This window comes from Pelophylax lessonae, assembly GCF_965119305.1.
Source record: "Pelophylax lessonae genome assembly, chromosome: 12".
Classification (NCBI taxonomy): domain Eukaryota; kingdom Metazoa; phylum Chordata; class Amphibia; order Anura; family Ranidae; genus Pelophylax; species Pelophylax lessonae.
In genome coordinates, this window is record NC_138779.1 from 116,348,804 (window position 1) to 116,369,734 (window position 20,931).

Genomic DNA, 20,931 nt, shown 5'->3' on the forward strand with positions numbered 1-20,931 from the left:
AGTAGCCTCAGACTATCTTACCCAAATAAAGGATTCTCTGGGTTTACTAAATACTACCATTGCACACGCTCACAGTCAACAAAAGAAGTACTATGATCTTCGTAGAAGACCTTCTCCACAGTATACTATCGGGGACCTCGTTTGGCTCTCAACAAAAAACTTGAGACTGAAGATCCCTAGCAAAAAGCTTGGACCTCTGTTCTTGGGACCTTTCCCAATCAAGAAACTTATTGGAAAAGCTGCAGTGCAGCTTACATTGCCAATGGACCTAAAAATCCATCCCATTTTCCATGTGTCGCTACTAAAACCCCATGTTCCGGACCAAGGAATAAGGCCTAATATTCCACCTCCCCCTCCTGTACAAGTTGAAGGTGGAGAAGAATACGAGATAAAAGAGATTCTGGATTCTCGTATCTACAGAAGAAGACTTCAGTACTTGGTTAGATGGAAGAACTATGGGCCCCAAGACGACACCTGGCTAAACACCTCTGACATACATTCCCCTAGATTAATCCGCAATTTTCATGCGAGATACCCAGACAAACCAGCTCCAGAGGCCTTCAGGAGCAGGCCTTAAGGGGGGGGGGGGTATTGTAATGTTCCGGTACCTTTGGTACCCTAAATTACACTTTCCACAAGTGTATGCGCCCCACCATTTACTTTTGGAAAGGTGCGCATACACCTTTAAGACTGGAGCTGTCATCACTCAGCGCCGGACTAGATGGCTATTTAAGGCGTCGGTTCTCACTCACATGTGTTTGTTCAAACACCCTTACCTGGATGCTAACCTTGCTTGAAGCTTCCATGCTTGCAAGCTTACTTCGCTGACGGAACCTCGCTGCGCTGATCCCTGTATCCCGCTACTGGATCATCCGCCTCTCCTGAACCACCCTTCGGCTGTATCGCTAATAGTGCTAAGTACCCCGCAGGGGAATTCTCTATAAACTTATACTAAGCTTACACTATCTAGCTCTGCATAGTAAAGACTGTTTATCACATCTGCATAACTAGATTGCTAGCTCTTGAGACTACTGCTACTTTTCTGCACTGGGTTGATCTCTTTTGTATGTCCACCTGCTATTCTATCATCTGCTATCATACAACATTGCTAAACCTTCCTGCATCCATCTGCTACTGTCTCACCTTCAAGTGTCTATCACCTACCACCTCCACTCAACCTATCCCTCAACCTTCATCATTGTGTTACCACATACATAAAGTCACTCTAGGAACCAGTTTGCTAATTGTGTGCATTTACTGGCTGAAATAAGACCTTCCACACATGATGAGTCATTGAGGTTGGGAATGGTATCTCAGCATATCTCTTACATGACTACTGACGTGGAACTATTTCTGCAGCTGAAAATCCACACCATATAAGAAACGCAGGAGCGTTACAGTGTGTGTCAGTGACGATAATCATTTCCCATATCCCTGTATATCGTGTTCTTTAAAATGCACGTCTAAGATTTTTTTAAAGTATCAATACTCCCTGCTGACACCACCAATTGTGGAAGAGAATTCCACATTCTTACCACCCTGACAGTGAAAAACCCCCTACGCAGCTTTAGGTTAAACCGCTTCTCCGCCAATCTCATTGTGTGGCCACATGTCCTATTACACTCCCTGAGACTAAATATCTTTTTTCCTATGTTGGGTTCACCATTGAGGTATTTGTAAATCGCTATCATGCTCTCAAGTGTCTCTTCTCCAGCAAAAATAAATTTAGTGCTTGTAGTCTCTCCTCGCAAATGTCCTCCTCTAATTCATTTTGTTGCCCCTTTTAGGACTCTCTCCAGCACATCCCTTCTGAGGATTGATGACCAGAAGTAGACGGAATACTCCAGATATGGCCAGACCAGAGTTTTATAAGGTGGCAGGATTATAGTTTTATCTCTGGAGTATATTCCCTTTTTTATGCATGTCAATATTCTGCCAGCTTTGGTAGCTGCAGCTTGACATTGCATGCTATTGATCAGTCTGTCTTCCACTAGGACCCAGTGATCTTTCTCCATTCTTGTTTCCCCCAGAGGTTTCCCCTAGTGAGTAGTTTTTGTTTATATTTTTAGCCCCCAAGTGCATTACTCATTTGCCATGTAGTTGCCCACTCTATTATTTTGTTCAGGTTTTTCTGTTTCCCAGCTTATTTTTGGGTCATCCGCAAAAACTGAGATTGAGCTATTTATCCCGTCATCTATATCATTTACAAATAAACAGAATTGGTCCCAGGATAGAACCTTGGGGACCCCACTTACCACTCCAGACCAGTCTGAGTACACTTTATTTACCACCACCCTTTGGACACGCCCCTGTAACTAGTTTTCTATCCAGGAACAAACCTAGATGTAGATTAAGCATTTATGGGGAACTGTATAGAATGCCTTTGCAAAATCCAGATACACCACATCCACAGGTCTCCCCCTGTCCAGATCGCAGCTCACTTCCTCATAGAATGTAAACAGATTGGTCTGGCAAGAATGTCCCTTCGTAAACCCATGCTGATTACTTCTAATGATATGGTTTCTCATTAGCAAATTCTTGGATATAGTCCCTTATCAGCCCCTCCAATTATTTACCTACTATTGATGTCAGGCTGACTGGCCTGTAGCTCCCGGAATAGGTATCTGCCCTTTTTTGAATATTGGTACCACATTTGCTTTTCCTTAATCAGTTGGTACAGTTCCTGTCAGTATTCTGTCCGCAAAGATTAGGAACAATGGTCTAGCTATAACCAAACTGAGTTCTTTGAGGACTCTCGGGTGTAAACCATATGGTCCTGATGATTTTTTTGTGTTAAGTTTATCAAGTCTTTCCTTGATTCCAGCCTCTTTTAGCCACAGCGGTACATCCTGTGACATGCTACAAACAATACTGTCCTGGGTCAGTATACCCCTTTCCTGTGTAAAAATGAGGTTATGTCTATAAAGATTAGGTATGGTACGGTGTCAGCCATACAATGTAAACATATTTGAGAAACTCTATTTGTGGGTACTTTGTGTCACTCTTCTGCTCTTTATTAGGCATCATGGAATCTAAAGAGATAATCTCTTGTAGCCTTGGTTTTGGCCTCTAATCACACCAGACACACTTTTTGCTTTCAGTTTGCATGTTTTTAAAATGTTGGCATGAATTTTATCTGGGTGTTCCAGTTTCCTCCAACAATCCAAAAACATTCTGCTGTAATAGCTTGATAAAAAAATAGATAAATTTTAGCAACCTCAATGCGGAAGCAACATTCGTTGTAAAAGTTATTTTAATTTTAACCGAATGATTTTATTTATGTGCAGTGGGGAAACACTACTATGTTCTTCTTTAAGGGACAGGGTCAAGTGTGAATGGTTTGTATATTTTTTTTTAAAAGAGCTGCGTAACGTGATGGCATTACAAGGTAATTATTAATAATATTATAATACAGGATACAGTATATATAGCACCAACAGTTTGCGCAGCACTTTACAACATGAGGGCAGACAGTACAAATACAATACAATTCAAATCAGGAGGAATCAGAGGGCCTAACAAGAGTGCTGGTTAGAACTTACAATCTAGGAGGGAGGGTCAGGTGATACAAAAAAGGTAATAACTGTGGGGAATGAGTTGATGGAGAAAATAAAAAGTATTGTTGTTGTTGTTGTTAGGTGGGGGGAAGTGGGGAATAGAGCTGATGGAGAAAATAAAAGTAAAGCTGTTTGGTAGGGGCATGGTTGGCTTCTTTGAAGAAGAATGTTTTCAGGGATTGCCTAACAGTGGACAGAGTAGGAGACAGTCGGACAGATTGGGGTAGGGAATTCCATAGGATGGGAGAGGCTCGAGAGAAGGTGACAGGGGAATTAACAGTAAACATTGCCCTAAGCAGGAATATCTGGCAAGTACTGGCTGTGTGACAACAGTCTCCCATATTCTTCTGGACTGTGGTGTAGAGTGGCAAGACGGACAGAGGCGGCTCTCTAATTAGGCGATTTAGGCGGCCGCCTAAGGTCTTGCGCTTAAAGGGGCCTCGCAGCCGCCTTTCTGCCCAGTAAATAATATAAGTATTATATTATGTAAATGTAACCTTGGCCGCCGATGGCCGCATCCACATTGCCGCGGCGCCGGCGCTAGTACAGGATTAAAAACCCAGGCTTCGCACTCACATTGTGGTTTCGCCCGTGCGTGCTGTGCTGCGAATCTCCTCCTCCTGCTATCGGCCAATGGATAGCGATGATGTCCCGACGCAACGTAACTCCTCCCCTGCATTCTCCCGTCGGCGGTACCAGGAGATAAGGGAAGAGCAGAAGAGAGAAAAAGGTAAGGAAAGACAGGGCCGCTGAAAGGGGGCACCACCGGTCCTCCTGTACCGGACCCGGCAGCTGACAAGCGACTCTCTCCCTCTGCAGCCGATTCACAGCCTCCTGTCATTCTTTCCCTACGCGTCTCAGTGCTCCGATCTTAGCTCTGCTTCCTGAATTACCTTCTATCTACCTGGGTAAGTTTGTTTCTAAGACCAGCCCGTCCCTTCCAGATTCTTGCCCTGCTTACTGTCCCTGTCATATATCTTACCCCCCCCCCCCCCCATCCCTCCAATTATGCTCGTATCTTTCTCCCTTCTCAGTTAACAGTTGATTTTGCAGTCACTCCCTCTCCCATGTGATCGGTCCTGTCTCACAGTCCATCCCATTCCTCCAACTGCCCAGCTTCTATGTCCTTTTCTGCTCCCCCTCCCCAGCTCTGCCTCCCTGACACCGTTATTATAGCCATAGATGTCTCTTATCTTATCCAGCCCTGCTCAGTGTTTATGTGGCTGGGGCTTCCCACTCCGCTCTCCTAGTCTGGTTCTCCCACAACTCATTGCCACAAATCCCTCATTCCCCTATGCAATGTAATTCCTTATCCCCTTCTACACTATCATCACCCATAACAGACTCAGTTCCCTTCTACAAATCTAATAATGCCCCATTTCCTAATACCTATAGCTTAGATCTATCATTACAGGATTCCTAATCGAGTCTCAGCACTAGTTCAATTGCATCCTTAACTCCAGGTCAGTCCCATTCCCTTACCTATAATAACCCTTAATCATTTTACTATATATATATATATATATATATATATACACACACACACACACACACACACACATACACACACACATATATATATATATATATATATATATATATATATAAATATTTATTATTATTTTTTTTAATTTACAAATAATTCTATGAATATTTATTAATAGTTAATATGGGTTATCCCCAAAACCAATCCCCCTATGGATCCGCTATGATCATTCTCCCTGTCCAGGATCCAACCCCCCCCCCCTCCAGTATTCCGATCTCCCTGTACACCCCCCAGCAGTAGCTTCTTCTCTCCCCACACACAGGGAGGATTGTTTCAGGATAGGGGTGGGGATTGGTAAATATGTCATATTTACCAACCCTTCCTTTTCTTTTTCCACAATGAGTGAGTGATAGCTACCTTTCGCTCACCATGCTCATTCATAACTGAACAATAGTAAACTGTGTTTACTATTCTTCAGTTTGTAAATGAACAAAGAGCCTCTGCACAGAGCACTTCCTGATCATTCATCTGCTCAACAGGGTTGTTTAAAAATTGTTTTTATAGTAAAAATAAAATAATAAAATTGTAAAAAAATAAAATAAATAAAAAGGGGCTCATTTACACAGGTTCTCTGGCCATGTGAATGAGTGATTTGCTTATGCAGCTTGAGCTACCTGCTACTCTATGGAGACGCAGCAGCTATACAAACACAGCTGCAGGTTTTAATTCGGCAGGTGTTGGTGAATGGCCCCAAATGCCCACATTTTGTGTTGGGGTCTGTACACCTGAACCCATACACCTTTCAAATTAGGACCTGCAGATGTGTCCATACAGCCACATAGTGTAACATAGATTGCCTACACACAACTCCAGGTGGCTCCAGCCACATAAACAATCCACTGATTAATACTGTACAGGCCACATGGCCCATGTAAATGAGGCTCCAGACCTCATTCACACATAGAGCTTTATTTATTACCTCAATACAGTTTTGTAAATTTTAGATTTAGTAGAAATTTAGTAAGCTAGTTTGTGTTTTGTGTCAGCTAATACTGGTTTTAGTGTATATTTAGCAAAATATCTCTTTGATATTTTCTGTAGGGGGGACTGGTCAGGTGGGCTGTACAGGGCCCCGTGATTTCTATCAGCAGCCCTGAGGAAAGACAGAGCGAGTGAGTGACCTAAATGGAATACCACCCCACCACCATCCATCCACAATTCTTTATATGGCCAGCCCAGGCAATAGTAGCTTGTAGCAGCAGCCATAATATTTGTAATTTTGATGGAGGCACTGGTCACTCTTGTCATTCTGCATTGGATGGGGGCACTGGTCACTCTGCATTGTTGGGGGCACTGGTCACTCTTCTTTAAATGGGGGCACTGGTCACTCTGCTTTAAATGGGGGCACTGGTCACTCTGCAATGGATGGGGAAACTGGTCACTCTGCATTGGATGGGGCACTGGTCACTCTGCAATGGATGGGGGCACTGGTCACTCTGCAATGGATGGGGGCACTGGTCACTCTGCAATGGATGGGGGCACTGGTCACTCTGCAATGGATGGGGGCACTGGTCACTCTGCATTGGATGGGGGCACTGGTCACTCTGCATTGGATGGGGGGGCACTGGTCACTCTGCATTGGATGGGGGGGCACTGGTCACTCTGCATTGTTGGGGGCACTGGTCACTCTGAATTGTTGGGGGCACTGGTCACTCTGAATTGTTGGGGGCACTGGTCACTCTGCATTGGATGGAATACACATTTGTGTTCCTGACCCTATAGTGTTCTTTTACTACACTGTCGACAACTTTTTTCACTTTTAGGAGATACCAACAAGAATATTTCCAATTGCCAATATACTATTTTAAGCTTATCATAAGTTGTTTCTTGATGATTTCATTTTTAAAGGGAGCGCGGTTTTAATTTTCTTTCACCATATCTCAGGCTTGTTATGCCTTACAATCAGCTGCTCTACATTTGTCATTTGTATAATTTCTCACAATTTTATCAACCGCGATTTGCAAATTTCACAAATGTATTATTTCTTGTACACATTGTGTGGTGACACTAAACATATTGTTGGGTTTTATCCAGAGTGCACAGGTAAAGGGTATCTACTCTATTTTCAGTTTACCCTAGGTAAAAAGGAAAACCTGGGTCTCAACACCACCTTGTCCCCATGTGACATTAGAAATTTCCATGTCAGCTAAAGCCACCAGTTCAGGTACTCACCTTACAAAGGTGATGGCTACAAGGTATACCATCTTACAGGTGAGATTCTCCAATGGGTTCAAGCAATGGTTTTAGAAGTGCAAAGAGAAACAATTTCAGATCCTACAGAGTCACAGGGGAACTACATGGTACACCCCATGTACAAATCTACATCAAGGATTAAAGATTGAGAGACTAGTGGTCTCTGAAACAAGATAGAATGGGCAGAAACCTGGCCCTTATTAGTGCTGAAAACTGAACCCACGTTCACAATGAGCCGATTTGACATTTTAAATTGTGTGTCAAATCGGAGCTTATTGCCGGCAATGGCACTGTCCGAATGGGTGCGATGCCGACTTTGCGGCGCCGTATCGATTCCCAAAAGTAGTTTCAGCACTACTTTTGGAGACTTCGGGGGAATTCAATAGGCATCGGTGCAGGAACCCGCACAGATGTCTGTCAAATTGCCCCTGAAGTCGGACTGAAATGCTGGTTTGAAATAGTGCGAGTTCAGCTGAACTTGCGCGATTTTAAACCCGCCCTCAGTGTGAACCTAGGCTAAATACTGGTCCAGGCCTAGCTGCAGGAAGGAGAGGCTTTGTACCACAGAGAAACAACTAGGGAGGAAACACAGAGACTCACACCAAGTGAGGTATGTCTTCCATTTCTGATGATACATCACGAGGGACATGGCCTTCATTGAATCATAGGAATCAAAGATTCAAAGATGCCCCCGTCTCTTAAGATCTGGACTTCAAACAGCCACACTTTTAAAGCTAGTGGCCATGAAACATGATGGTAAATTAGTCCTTAGGACAGAAGATCCTGACGAACTGATAGAGCCGACAGATCATACACCAAAAGTCTTACCAGGTCTGCATACAACATGCTGGGCCAGACTGGGGCAATGAAGATACCCAGAATGCCCTCAATCAGCAACCTGTGGAGCAGATGAGGAAAACGTTTCAGGAGAGGAAAGGTTTAGATCAGAGTATACGGATCCTATGGAGCCACCAGGGCATCCATTACTTCCCCTAGAGGATTCCTGAAGCTAAAGACAAACCTGTCCAGTTTGTTGTTGAACTTGGAGGCCAGAAGGCTTACATCTGGCATCCCCCACCTGCAAAACAGGTCGTTGGAACACTTCCGGGTGTAGGGATTACACCCTCGGTCCAGATGCTGCTGAACGAGAATGTCTGGCTGGCATTTGTCTATACCTGGGATGTATAGCTCTGCCCAGGATAGGATCTAATCTACCTCTATTATTAACAGACTTCTAGTTCATCCCTGATGGTTGATGTAAGCCACCACTGTGGTGTTGTCCGACTGAGTCTGAATCAGATAATCTCCCAGCAGGATAGTTCAACTACGCAGAGAAAGCCAAATCCCCATAAGCTCCAGAATGTTAATTTGGAGCCAAAGCTTCCCCAAGGATAAAGTCCCCTGCATGGTGCTTAGAACTCCCCCCAGCCTGACAGGTTGGAATCCTTCGTGAGGATCCTATAAAAGACAGGAAGAAAAGACCTCCCCATAACCCAGAGCCAGATCAGTGGGCCAGATACAACCTGGTCCTCGATGCCAAATCAATTGGTCTGTCCATGGACCCGATTGACTTGTCCTATGAGGACAAAATGTTGGATTGTAGAGGTATGAAGTGAAAATGAAACTGCCTTTAATAAGGTTATCATCAGGACTAAGGCTATATTATACAATTTTCTTATTCAATTTCCTTTAGACTTACCTGATTGAATACAAACTAAAAGTGTTTAGGTTTGACCTCATATTATATGGTTTTGATAAATCTAAAGGAAAAATGTATAATGTATGGCCAGTCTAAGACTCATGTGGAAAAAAGGTTCTCTGATTTGATGAAACCAAAACTGAACTTTTTGGCTTTAGTGATAAACACTATGGGGTTGATTTACTAAAACTGGAGTGCAAACTCTGCTTATAAGAAGCCTATCCTATGCTCCATTGTTAAAGCTTGCAACACTAAAGGGTTTCATTACCCAGCTTTACTCCCAACTCCTTCTTAAAGGAGAAGTTTGGAATAGTAAAAAAAAAAAAAAAAAAAAAAAAATTTGTACACAGCTCCCTGCTGCAGCATTGGTCTGATGCTGCAGCTTTCACCCGCTGGCTCCAGGCCCAGGGACTGGGCAACAGCATGATTGCTGATTGCTCAGTTCTTAGTTACCACTTTCTACTCTGCTCCTCCAGCGCTCACTGGAGCGCCGGGCAGGAGAGGGGGTGGGAGTGGCTGACTTAAGCTTTCAGGGTACCCCGAGAGCCTGAGCCAGGTATCTGGGTGTATTCTGACATTATTGTCGGGATCCTATCAGAGTCTGGAGCGGCTATGTGACATCAACTGAGAACAGGCTTTAGCTTGCTGTCAGCTGAATATGGGTCACAGGGGAGGACAAGTGCACTCCTGTGATCGATAATAGAAGTTTGGCCAAAAAAGCTTTTACCATACTTCTCTTTTGAGAATCTTACTAAATTCATATTACTCTATAGGCAAAGGGGGGGGAAAGGGTAGTATTACTGGTGGGAAACGATACTGCAATACAATGCATTTTCCCATCTCAGACCAACAGACTGAGTCTTCATTTTAAATATAGAACCCCTAAAACTCCTCACTACATGGACATATATTATGATCTACGATGCAGAAGATGTGGGATCAAACAGGCTGATTTGATATTCCTCCCCTGGAGATATCCAAATTGGTGAGAAATTGGGCTAGAATTACTCACAAAATTAACATGACTGATGGGGTTAACTTGAATTGGGAACCTCTCAATTGTGTCCTTGGCTATCTGGACTCCGATGCCACAGACCAACATACTCTCAGTCATATCTCGCACCCTTTTTGCTGGAAAAAATGCATCTCACCTGCCCCACCTAAATGGACAGCCAATATGCAATGTACAACAACCTTCAAGAATGCTCCTGATCAGAGTAGGTCTAATGAAAAAAATCTGGTCTAAATGACTATTTAATGTTGATCCTCTCTAAGGATTTACTCTAAGTAGACTCCTCCTGGTTCTTCTGTGCACTCATTCACATATGTGTAGATGTGAACTGATAAACAGTGCTTTATATACAGTATGCTGACCATCTTTTATATGGAGTACAATATATACTATCACTGTGAAAAAAAAAATTTCCCTAGGCAGGCCAACTTGTTGGCTTGGTCATGCTGGTGTGTTATTTTATGGTGATGCCAATATTAAAATAAAATCCGATTTTAAAAAAGTGGCACAATTAAAATATTTTATATATACACTGCTCAAAAAAATTCAAGGAACACTTTATAATCAGAGTATAGCATCAAGTGAATTAAATTCCTGGGATATTGATCTGGTCAGTTAAGTAGCAGAGAGGGTTGTTAATCAGTTTCAGCTGCTTTGGTGTTAATAAAATTAACAGGTGCACTAGATGGGCAACAATGACACAACCTCCAAAACAGTAATGGTTTTACAGAAGGAGGCCACTGACATTTTTTCCATATTTATCTTTTCTGACTGTTTTTCACTGATTTTGCATTTGGTTAGGGTCAGTGTCACTACTGGTAGCATGAGGCGATACCTGGACCCTATAGAGCTTGCACAGGCAGTCCACCTCCTCCGAGATGGCACATCAATACATGCCATTGACCAGAAGGTTTGCGGTGTTTCCCAGCATGGTCTCAAGAGCATGGAAGAGATTCTAGGAGACAGGCAGTTACTCTAAGAGAGCTGGACAGGGCCATAAAAAGGTCCTTAACCTATCAGCAGAACCAGTGTCTGCTCCTTTGTGCAAGGAGGAACAAGGTTAGCACTGCCAGAGCCCTACAAAATGACTTCCCAGCAAGCCACAGGTGTGAATGTCTCTGACTAAACAATCAAAAACAGACTTCATGAGGCTGGCCTGAGGACCCAATGTTCTCTAGTGGGCCCTGAGCTCACTGCCTGGCACCGTGGAGCTCGATTGGCATTTGCTATTGAATACCAGAATTAGCAGGTCCACCACTGGCGCCCTGTGCTTTTCACAGATGAGAGCAGGTTCACCCTGAGCACATGACAAACATTAAAGGGTCTGGAGAAGCCGCAGAGAATGTTTTGCTGCATGTAACATCATTCAGCATGACCAGTTTGGCGGTGGGTCAATGATGGTCTGGGGAGGCATATCCATGGAGGGACGCACAGACCTCTACAGGCTAGACAATGGCACCCTGACTGTCATTAGGTATCGGGATAAAATCCTTGGACCCAATTGTCAGACCCTTCGCTGGTGCAGTAGGTCCTGGGGTCCTTGACAATGCGAGGCCTCTTGTAGCGAGAGTATGCAGCCAGTTTGTGAAGGATGAAGGTATTGATAACATTTAATAGCCCCCATGCTCACCTAACCTAAATCCAATAGAACACCTCTAGGACATTATATTTCAGCCCATCCAACGCAGCCAGGTTGCAATACAGTCTATTCAGGAGCTCAGTGATGCCCAGGTCAAGATCTGGGAGGAAATACCCCTGACACCATCCGTCATCTCATTAGGAGCATTCCTCAACGTTGTTAGGCATGCATACAAGCACATGGGGGCTATACAAACTACTGAGTAACATATTGAGCTGCTGCAATTAAATTTCAGCAAAATGGACTAGCCTGCTGCATCATTTTTTCACTTTGATTTTTGGGGTGTCTTTGCATTCAGCCCTCTGTAGGTTGATCATTTTCATTGCATCAAAAGATGTGGCATCCTTTCGTTCCCAATACATTACACAGCCCATATCAGTATAGATATCCAGCATAAGATTCTTTTCCCCATTGAGATCTGATGTGTTTTCAAAGTGTTCCTTTAATTTTTTTGAGCAGTGTATATTTTACAAACCCAATTGTAAAAGTCCCTCTTAGCCCAATTTTAATTCCAAGTTGTAACCCTACAAATATAAATCCAGGGAGGTAAATACTTATGTAAGGCCACGTTCATACTGGTGTACTTCATCGTACACCCGTGTGAGGGCTGTGCTTGCCTGTGCGGGATGCAGAGGTGTGCCGTGCATCCATTGGCAGTCATTCACAACTTGTACAATAAGATAATATTTTTTTTTTTATCAATTAGATATGGTAATTAGATATATAGTTCTGCGAGTTAATTAACAATAAAAAAGGTAATTCCTCAGTTTGTGGAATTATAACGTTACTACCAATCAGAATCAGACACATTTATGACAATGATAAAAAAAACGGACTTTAGAAGAGTAATACAATTTCTCAGGATTTCTAAAGATATTTTTTTACGCAGCATCAAAGCATAAAAAAAAGCCTCTGGCTGCTGTCCTAAAACCGGATCAGCAACATTCCAATAAAGCCTCTTATTCAGAGGAGAATATGAAATTTCTAGTGCTTGCACCTCCCTGTACTCATAACAGAGATATATATCTGGAGACTTCCGTTTTGAAAGCCCAGTGATGCACAGCACCACCTACTTTTAAAAAACAGCTAAAGACAATATTATATGACAGTATTAAATGTATAAGCAAACACTTGGGCTGCCTATTAACAAAAGGCAGCAGTTTAAATACACAAGCAATTTTACAGCTAACTTTTCAGACATAAGATACCGAATAGTACCTGGAAGCTGTTTTTAATTTTTCAAATAGACAATTATTTTTTGCCTTCTATTTTCTATCTTAAAGTAAATCCCCTTTTGGTCTGTTAAATATATAATGGAAATTGTCTTTATATGTAGTTTTGATAAGTGCAAAAAAATATTTTGCTGATCCTGCCAGGAATTGTGTTCGCTGATAACTTTTGGTCCATCACAAAATAGTAAATGGCCTGCTGAAAAAAAAAAGAATCCCAAGTGCTACCAAACACCCTAATCAACTGTTGAATAAATTACTAATATGTATGTGTGTGTCCAACGTTAGACATTAGCCAATACATGGCTCATGTAAGCAATGGGCACAAGCAACGTTACTGCTGAAGTAATATCTTGTCAAAAATTCCTGATAGAAATGGTGCAGTGCTAATCATACATATGCAACAGTGCACTTCCTAAGGGTCCATTCACACCAGAAACCATGTGTCTACAGAGTGTTTTTACACGCATTTTCATACTTTTGATAAGAGATGGGCTCTGGCGCGTTCGGGACCCTAGTCCCAACCCACCTGCCCGATCCCACCAGGAAGCCGACACTGCACACCGCCAATCACAGGAAGTGATGTCTCACTGCCTGTGGTTGGCGGTGTCGGCTTCCTGGTGGGATTGGGCAGGTGGGTTGGGACTAGGATCCCGAACGCGCCAGAGCCCATCTCTACATTAGATGCACATTTACACTTACCAGACAGTTAATTATTATAGGTACACCTTGCTAGTACCGGGTTGGACCCCCTTTTGCCTTCAGAACTGCCTTAATTCTTCGTGGCATAGACTGAACAAGGTGTTGGAAACATTCCTCAGAGATTTTGGTCCATATTGACATGATAGCATCCCGCAGTTGCTGCAAATTTGTTGGCTGCACATCCAGGATGCAAATCTCTCATTCCACCACATCCCAAAGGTGCTTTGTTGGATTTAGACCTGGTGACTGTGGAAGCCATTGGAGTGCAGTGACCTCATTGTTATGTTCAAGAAACCAGTTTGAGGTTATTTGAGCTTTGTGACATGGTGCATTATCCTGCTGGAAATAGCCATCAGAAGATGGGTACACTGTAGTCATAAAGGGATGGACATGGTCAGCAACAATAAACAGGTAGGCTGTGGCATTTAAAAGATGCACAATTGGTTCTAAGGGGCCCAAAGTGTGCCAAGAAAATATTCCCCACACCATTACACCAACAGCCTGAACCGTTTATACAAGGCAGGATGGATCCATGCTTTCATGTTGTTTATGCCAAATTCTGACCCTACCATCTGAATGTCGCAGCTGAAATTGAGACTCATCAGACCAGGCAATGTTTTTTTTCCAATATTCTATTGTCCAATTTTGGTGAGCCTGTGCGAATTGTAACTTCAGTTTCCTGTTCTTAGCTGAAGGGAGTAGGAGTATTTGAGTTACTGTTGCCTTATTATCATCTTGAACCACCGTCTGCGCATTCCCCTCTGACCCCTGACATCAACAAGGCATTTTCGTCCACACAACTGCCGCTCACTGGATATTTTCTCTTTTTCGTACCATTCTCTGTAAACCCTAGAGATGGTTGTGTGTGAAAATCCCAGTAGATCAGCAGTTTTTTTAAATACTCAGACCCGTCTGGTACAAACAACCATGCCACATTCAAAGTCACCTAAAGCCCCTTTCTTCCCTATCCTGATGCTCAGTTTAAACTTCCTCAATTCGTCTTCACCACGTCTAGATGCCTAAATGCATTGAGTTGCTACCACGTGATTGGCTAGTTAGCAATTTGTGTAATCAAGCAGTTGAACAGGTGTTCCTAATAAAGTGGTCGGTTAGTGTATATGCACATTTACATGCAGCTGACATGCATTTATTTCCCTCCACGTTTGTCCTTTGAGGTCACTTCCTTCTTTCTGGCTTTGGGATTTGATGTCTGTGGTGCAGAAAAATGCAGCTTGCTGTACTTTTTTTTACTGTACTGTATTGTAATGGTGTGCGCTATGGACTGTCTATGCAGAGGAAATGCAGTCCAAAATATATCAGCACTAGGCCCTGCCACTGTGTTAGTAGGATTAAAGACTCACAAACGCAGAGTGAGGGGCTCCTGAGTATTGGTTTTGAGTGGAGAGAACAGTTTTTTTGGTTTTCTCCAGATTTTGTAATTCCTGGATTGGGCTCTGGAGTTCAGAGACTTCAAAGAGCCTTGAGAGGAACAAAGCCTCTGATCCTGTGTCCGAGTCTTGCAGGTAATCAGCGGGGTGTGTGTGTTTAGGTGTGCACAGCCTTTAAAAATGAAGGCCTGGCTGCAGTTCGGGGCTTTACCCAGGAATCTGTGAGGCTACAAGGGAGCAGCCAGAGGTGTGCATGTCTGCACAGTGTTGGTGAAGTCTGTGGCATGTGTTCGAGGTTTCCAAAAAAAAAAAAAACTTTTTTGCTTATGGGTGGACTATGGTGGGCCAAGTAACCCCCTTGGTTTGTCCTCTGTTGCATATTTACAGATGACTTATAGATGATACAGATGATACCATACAAATAGAAGAAGTGTCACTTGATCTGCTGCATTCTTTGCATGATAAATTAAAGTGAAAGCCCAGTAAGATTCTGTTTGTCAAATTTCAGTACCACCTGTGCCTCTCCTACACGTCATAGTGACGTATAACAAGACAGGGAGAGAGAGAGAGAGAGAGAGAGAGAGAGAGAGAGAGAGAAAGAGAGAGGAAATATCCCCAACAGAGTTGCCAACAGCAATAAAAGATGCAATATTTTTGAAGAATGGGAAAGATTACAATCTTTCTCATGCTTTTAATTTCTATCTACATCCCCACTGGGGAGATTTCTAACATGTTTGCCCCTGTGGATTTTGGTCATTGGAACAGGTAAGGAAGGGACGAGACAAAAAAAAAACCTAACCTATTACAATACAGTACTTAAAAAAAAAAAAAAAACACACTAGGGTTGCAGATAAAATAAAAAGTTGGGGAATGATCGCCCTTGGTAATTGTTGTAGTAGGGTGTCTAGGGAAATCAAGTGCTGGTATTGTGTTAAAAATGTCTCCAAGGAATTTGAAAAGTTGGAGATATGCCATCTATGTAATACTAAGATATAATATAAAGTGTTACTAAACCCACATCCTAAACTATCAATACATGCTGTATTACATGCTGTTCATACTCTCACAATAGTCATTATGAGATTTGTTTTCTGTATTCTGCAAAAAAACCTGGTTGATCCTGCTGTTCTCTATCTCCACCTTCTGTCCATGTCCCCAATTCATTTAGGGATTTTTCAGCCGTGGTGGCAACTCTGCATATGCTCAGTTTTAAGTGATCTTCTATGCTGAGCATTTCCTTCCTATCGCATCTGAGCAGCCCCATGTGACCATAGAGTCACACATGTGGGCGTATACACAGTGGTAAATGACAGCCCACTCTGTTCCTCCTCCTTCTCCCTGCCCACTAACCAGCTTAACACGAGGAGGGCGGGATATTACATGTAGATTAATGGAGGCTTCACCTCCCTCTTATTATAAGACACAGGCTGGAGGGTCGTGACACAGCCTGTGACTGGCAGAAGTCACCTCACACGAAAAAATTATAAAGATTTGATTTCAAATATATATTTGTATGACAATTTAAAACAGTTTATTGATATTGTTTGTTTATTTTTACTCTGTATTCCAAAGGCTGTTTTTTTATTTTGAACATGTGACCAGCAGCAGAGCACTAGAAGCTCCTCCTGCTTATATTTCCCTGCAGACAGGCTGGGAAAGAGCTGGGTCATGCAACAGCTGTATATCGATTCAGAAAAAGGTAGTTCTATTTTTTTCTTAAATTAAAATAATTACAGCGCCATCACCCACATACAGAAATAGAAGGGACGATGTAAATTAAACAGTATGTGTTTAGTATCACTTTAAGGCAGGGCTCGACAAACCCCGGGCGCCAGGTCGCATTGGCGACTAGAATTAGCGACTAGAATTAGCGAACTGGTGCCTGGGGTGCGCTGCAGGAGGCGTCCTGTCACTTTTGCACCCCCCACTCCCCGAGTGCACGGACTACCGCGCCATCCGATAATTGAGGCCGCAGCTTTTCGGCCTTCTTCAGTGAGAGAACGGTGAACTGGCGCCCTCTTGTGGTGGCCGGGAGTTTGACAAGCAGTCACTAATGGCTGTTTCCCCTGCCTGTCCTCAATGCTTGTCCATCTCCTTCCCAAGAGGAGATGAGAGGGAAGTTTTTGCAGGCTTCATCTCCCTGTCCACTTACCTTTGCTTAAACATGTAATCTGTTGTGTAAAAAGATTATATAATGTGCAGTGTGTCTCCTTGTGTACTTTTATTGTGGAAAAGACCTTATTAACAGCGTCACTGGGCGCTCACATGACCCGCCGGAGCTTTTCTCTTTTCCTCTCGTCTGACATCAGCAGCCCCTCCCTTTCCAGTGCTCGGAGCAGACTGACATCAGCAGGTAGCTCTACCTCTCCATCTGCAGTATTTGGAGCGGGGAGGAAAAGCTCTGGCAGGTCACCTGAATGCCCAGCGGCGCTGTAAATAAGGTATTTTCTAGTTATACAAGGATTACATGATTTTACAAGGTCTTTAACTAAGGTTTATTTTTGGGATTACAGAATTTCACAATGCTGACTCCTGAGCTGACAGGGGAAGAAACTTTTATGTACATACCGTAAATAAGACATCCCCTGAAAATAAGCCCTAGTGTTTTTTTTGTAGCCAAAATGAATATAAGAGCCGGTGTTATTTTTTGGGGAAACCTGGTACCTTTTCTCATCAGCAGTATATAGCAGTCTTGTGACTTCTATCAGTTCCTGGTAAAGCTTGTAGGAGTAGTTTTGCTTAAAGGTAAGTGGACAGGGAGTGTGGTTATTATTATTTATTTTTTAAATTATTAAAAAAAAAAAAAAAAAAATTTTTTTTTTCAATTATTATTATAAAAAAAATTATATATATATATATATATATATATATATATATATATATATATATATATATATATATATATATATAATTTTTTTTCCCCTCATCGCCATGCCACAGCCACACAGCCAAAGGCCCCTTTCACATGGTCTGTCTGATCAGGTCCGCCTGTCAGTTTTTCAGGCAGACCTGATCGGACCCTTCAGTCTCCTCTATGGAGCGGTAATCTGCCGCCAACTGATCCTGTCTGCCAAAAACAGACGGATGGTGGTTCTATTTTCTATCCATCCCGTGGATCAGATCAGATGGCATTGGATGGAAACAGATAGTCTGTTTCCATCCGATTGTGCTATAGAGGAGAGTAGGGTTCTAGTCATCTTTATGTGTAAATTTAGTATGTTATTTTTTTGGAAATAAACTTGGTTGTTTGTTTAAAAAAAAAAACTGACTCCTAACTTTTTTAGCTGGCTCCTAGATTTCAGGCAAATTTGTCAAGCCCTGCTTTAAGGGTAGTGTGAATTTTAAATATCACATAGCCAAACATTAACCTTACAGTAAATATCATATTTACCTTTATCCTACTTTCTGTAGCAAGATACTACAGTACTGACAGTAAATTTTTATAGTGGGAGTCATAACACTGCAACATGAATATTGGCACGAGTTTAAAAGCAGAACTAAAGGCGTTTTTAGAAAAATTTAATTGAAAAATCAGCTAAGCACTAACTCTGTATGTCTTTCTGCCTTAAAAGCTCTTCCAAGCATGCTAGCATTTTTCACTTGTGTGTATCACAGTTTACAATGCCTGTGGGTACCACTAGAAATAACTACCTTGCACACAAGTTACATAAACCCTGAATAAAACCCTGAATAAATAAGCATGAAAGACTCTGGAAGAAGACAGTGGGGGCGGCGGGGGTTAGGATGGCGTCAGTAGGGATGAAGAAACGAGGGAGCCTGCAGACATCCCATTACTGAAGGAGGGCACTTGGGGAGGTAGGTGGGCCATAATGTACAAATATGCTTTATATAGTTTTTAGCCTCATTCAATAATGTTTTTTTTATTTTCTGCCATATGCTTAGCCAGAGGACATAAGCTTCACTGTGTGGGAGTTATGCAACTGTTTATGCTAGCAACAGAAAAATAAGAAAAGTATTTTATTTTTTAATGCAGCCCTTAGAAAAATGTTGGCAAGAAAATGTGTTACCCATAGCAACCAATCATATACAGAATAAAGAGTATTAGAAAAAATAAATCCCGTAAGCTGCTACAAACTACCCCTTCTGTTACAAAGAAGCCTCCAATTTTTAGACTGAAGGTTTACTGCAATTGTTATTACAAAATTAGTCTGATTTGCATAATCACAGCCAATGACAAATTATTTGCATGTAAAATCTGATCAGCTATAAAATGTTGCCTTCATAAAGCTAACATAATAAAAGTTGGGAAAACAGAGATGATGTGGACTGTGCAGCACCCCATAAAGCCAAATCCCATAACAGTTTACCATGTTCTTACAAGTGACAGGTTATTTCTGGTGTGCACTTTGCACATTGTTCTTTGCTTATAAAAGAAACTTTTTATAAAGCCATTTCATTAGATAAAGGCCTAACCTTGCTTCTAGCGGTTCAGATTTCAGCTTCAGTTCTGGGGTGGAGTTAATGATGTCATCAACCACCGACAATATTTCAGGCTTAGGGGTTTCTGCAAATATCAAACACATACAATTGACTCGTCATTATTAGAAATTACTCATTAAAAACGGAGAGGATCGATGATAGAACACACTTCTTCCCAAGGCTGAAAAAAGCATAATCTAATCTAACACAATTACAGGCAGTCCCTGGGTTACAAACAAGATAGGTTCTGTAGGTTTGTTCTTAAAGTGTTACTAAACCCAGGAGCCTGCATTAACTATATCTGGTCTCCCACAGTAATCATCAGAACATGGAAATGCAATTATTTTAGTAAACATATACTGCTAAACACCGTGTTTCCCCGAAAATAAGCCCTAACCCGAAAATTAGACCTAGCATGAATTTCTGGGATGGCTGCAAAATAAGCCCTAGCCCAAGTCTTTGTAAAAGCATGCAATCTGTTGTGTAAAAAGATTAAATATTGTGCAGTGTGTCTCCTTGTGTAACTTTATTATGGAAAATACCTTATTAACAGCGCCGCTGGGCGCTCACATGATCCGCCGGAGCCTTTCTCTTTTCCTCCCTGCTGACGTCAGCAGCCCCTCCCTCTGCAGCGCTAGGAGCAGGCTGATGTCAGCAGGTAGCTCAACCTCTCCCTCTGCAGTATTTGGAGCGACGAGGAAGAGCTCCGGAGGGTCACCTGAATGCCCAGCGGTGCTGTAAATAAGGAATTTTCCTCAATAAAGTTATACAAGGATTATATGATTTTACAAGGTCTTTAAAGGTTTATTTCTGGGATTACAGAATTTCACAATGCTGACTCCTGAGCTGACAGAACGAGAAACCTTTTTGTACATACCGTAAATAAATAAGATATCCCCTGAAAATAAGCCCTAGTGTGTTTTTTGTAGCCAAAATTAATATAAGACCCGGTCCTATTTTTGGGGAAACCTGGTACCCTTTCTCATCAGCAGTATATAGCAATCTTTTGACTTCTATACTGTTCCTGGTAAAGCTTTTAGGAGGAGTTTTCATACTGCACTGAGCTGTCTTATCAGGATCCAGGACCCCTGACCCTCTGTCTGTACAGTGATAATTGGCCCTGTGCTGATCACATGCACGCTCCCAAAAAAAGAAAAAAAACAAACACTCTCTAGCAATACACACCAAACTGAGCATGTGAGGCATGAATCCAAAGGCTTTGTACTATCCGGACATGTTCTGGAGTCAGTGAAAGAGGAGGAGGAGCTGTGCATACAGGATCAAACAGCCTTTTCACACAAAGGAGAGGGTTAGCTCCTTAGGTTCCATAACGCATATAACAAGCATGCTTTACTGCATATAGACTGATTTTATTGTTGTTGGTTTAGTAACACTTTAAGTTGAATTTGTAAGTTGGAACAGGTACATTTTTTAAGTGTAACTCCAGCCCAAAAAAATAATTTTTAAAGATGTATGGGATTACTTTTTTTCCCATTTATACTTACCCAGGTGGATGCAGCATCGGT

At 42.2% G+C, this 20,931-nt stretch overlaps 1 protein-coding gene across 2 annotated transcripts in view; it reads right to left on the bottom strand.

Moving 5' to 3' along the window:
• LOC309568522 (C-Jun-amino-terminal kinase-interacting protein 4-like) overlaps window positions 1–20,931 on the bottom strand; it is a 203,620-nt gene that overhangs the window by 98,919 nt on the left and 83,770 nt on the right. For both annotated transcript variants that reach the window (XM_082274207.1, XM_082274206.1), the window contains one exon: window positions 19,400–19,490. In XM_082274207.1, coding sequence (XP_082130333.1) covers window positions 19,400–19,490 — 91 coding nt within the window. The remainder of the gene's footprint in view (window positions 1–19,399; window positions 19,491–20,931) is intronic.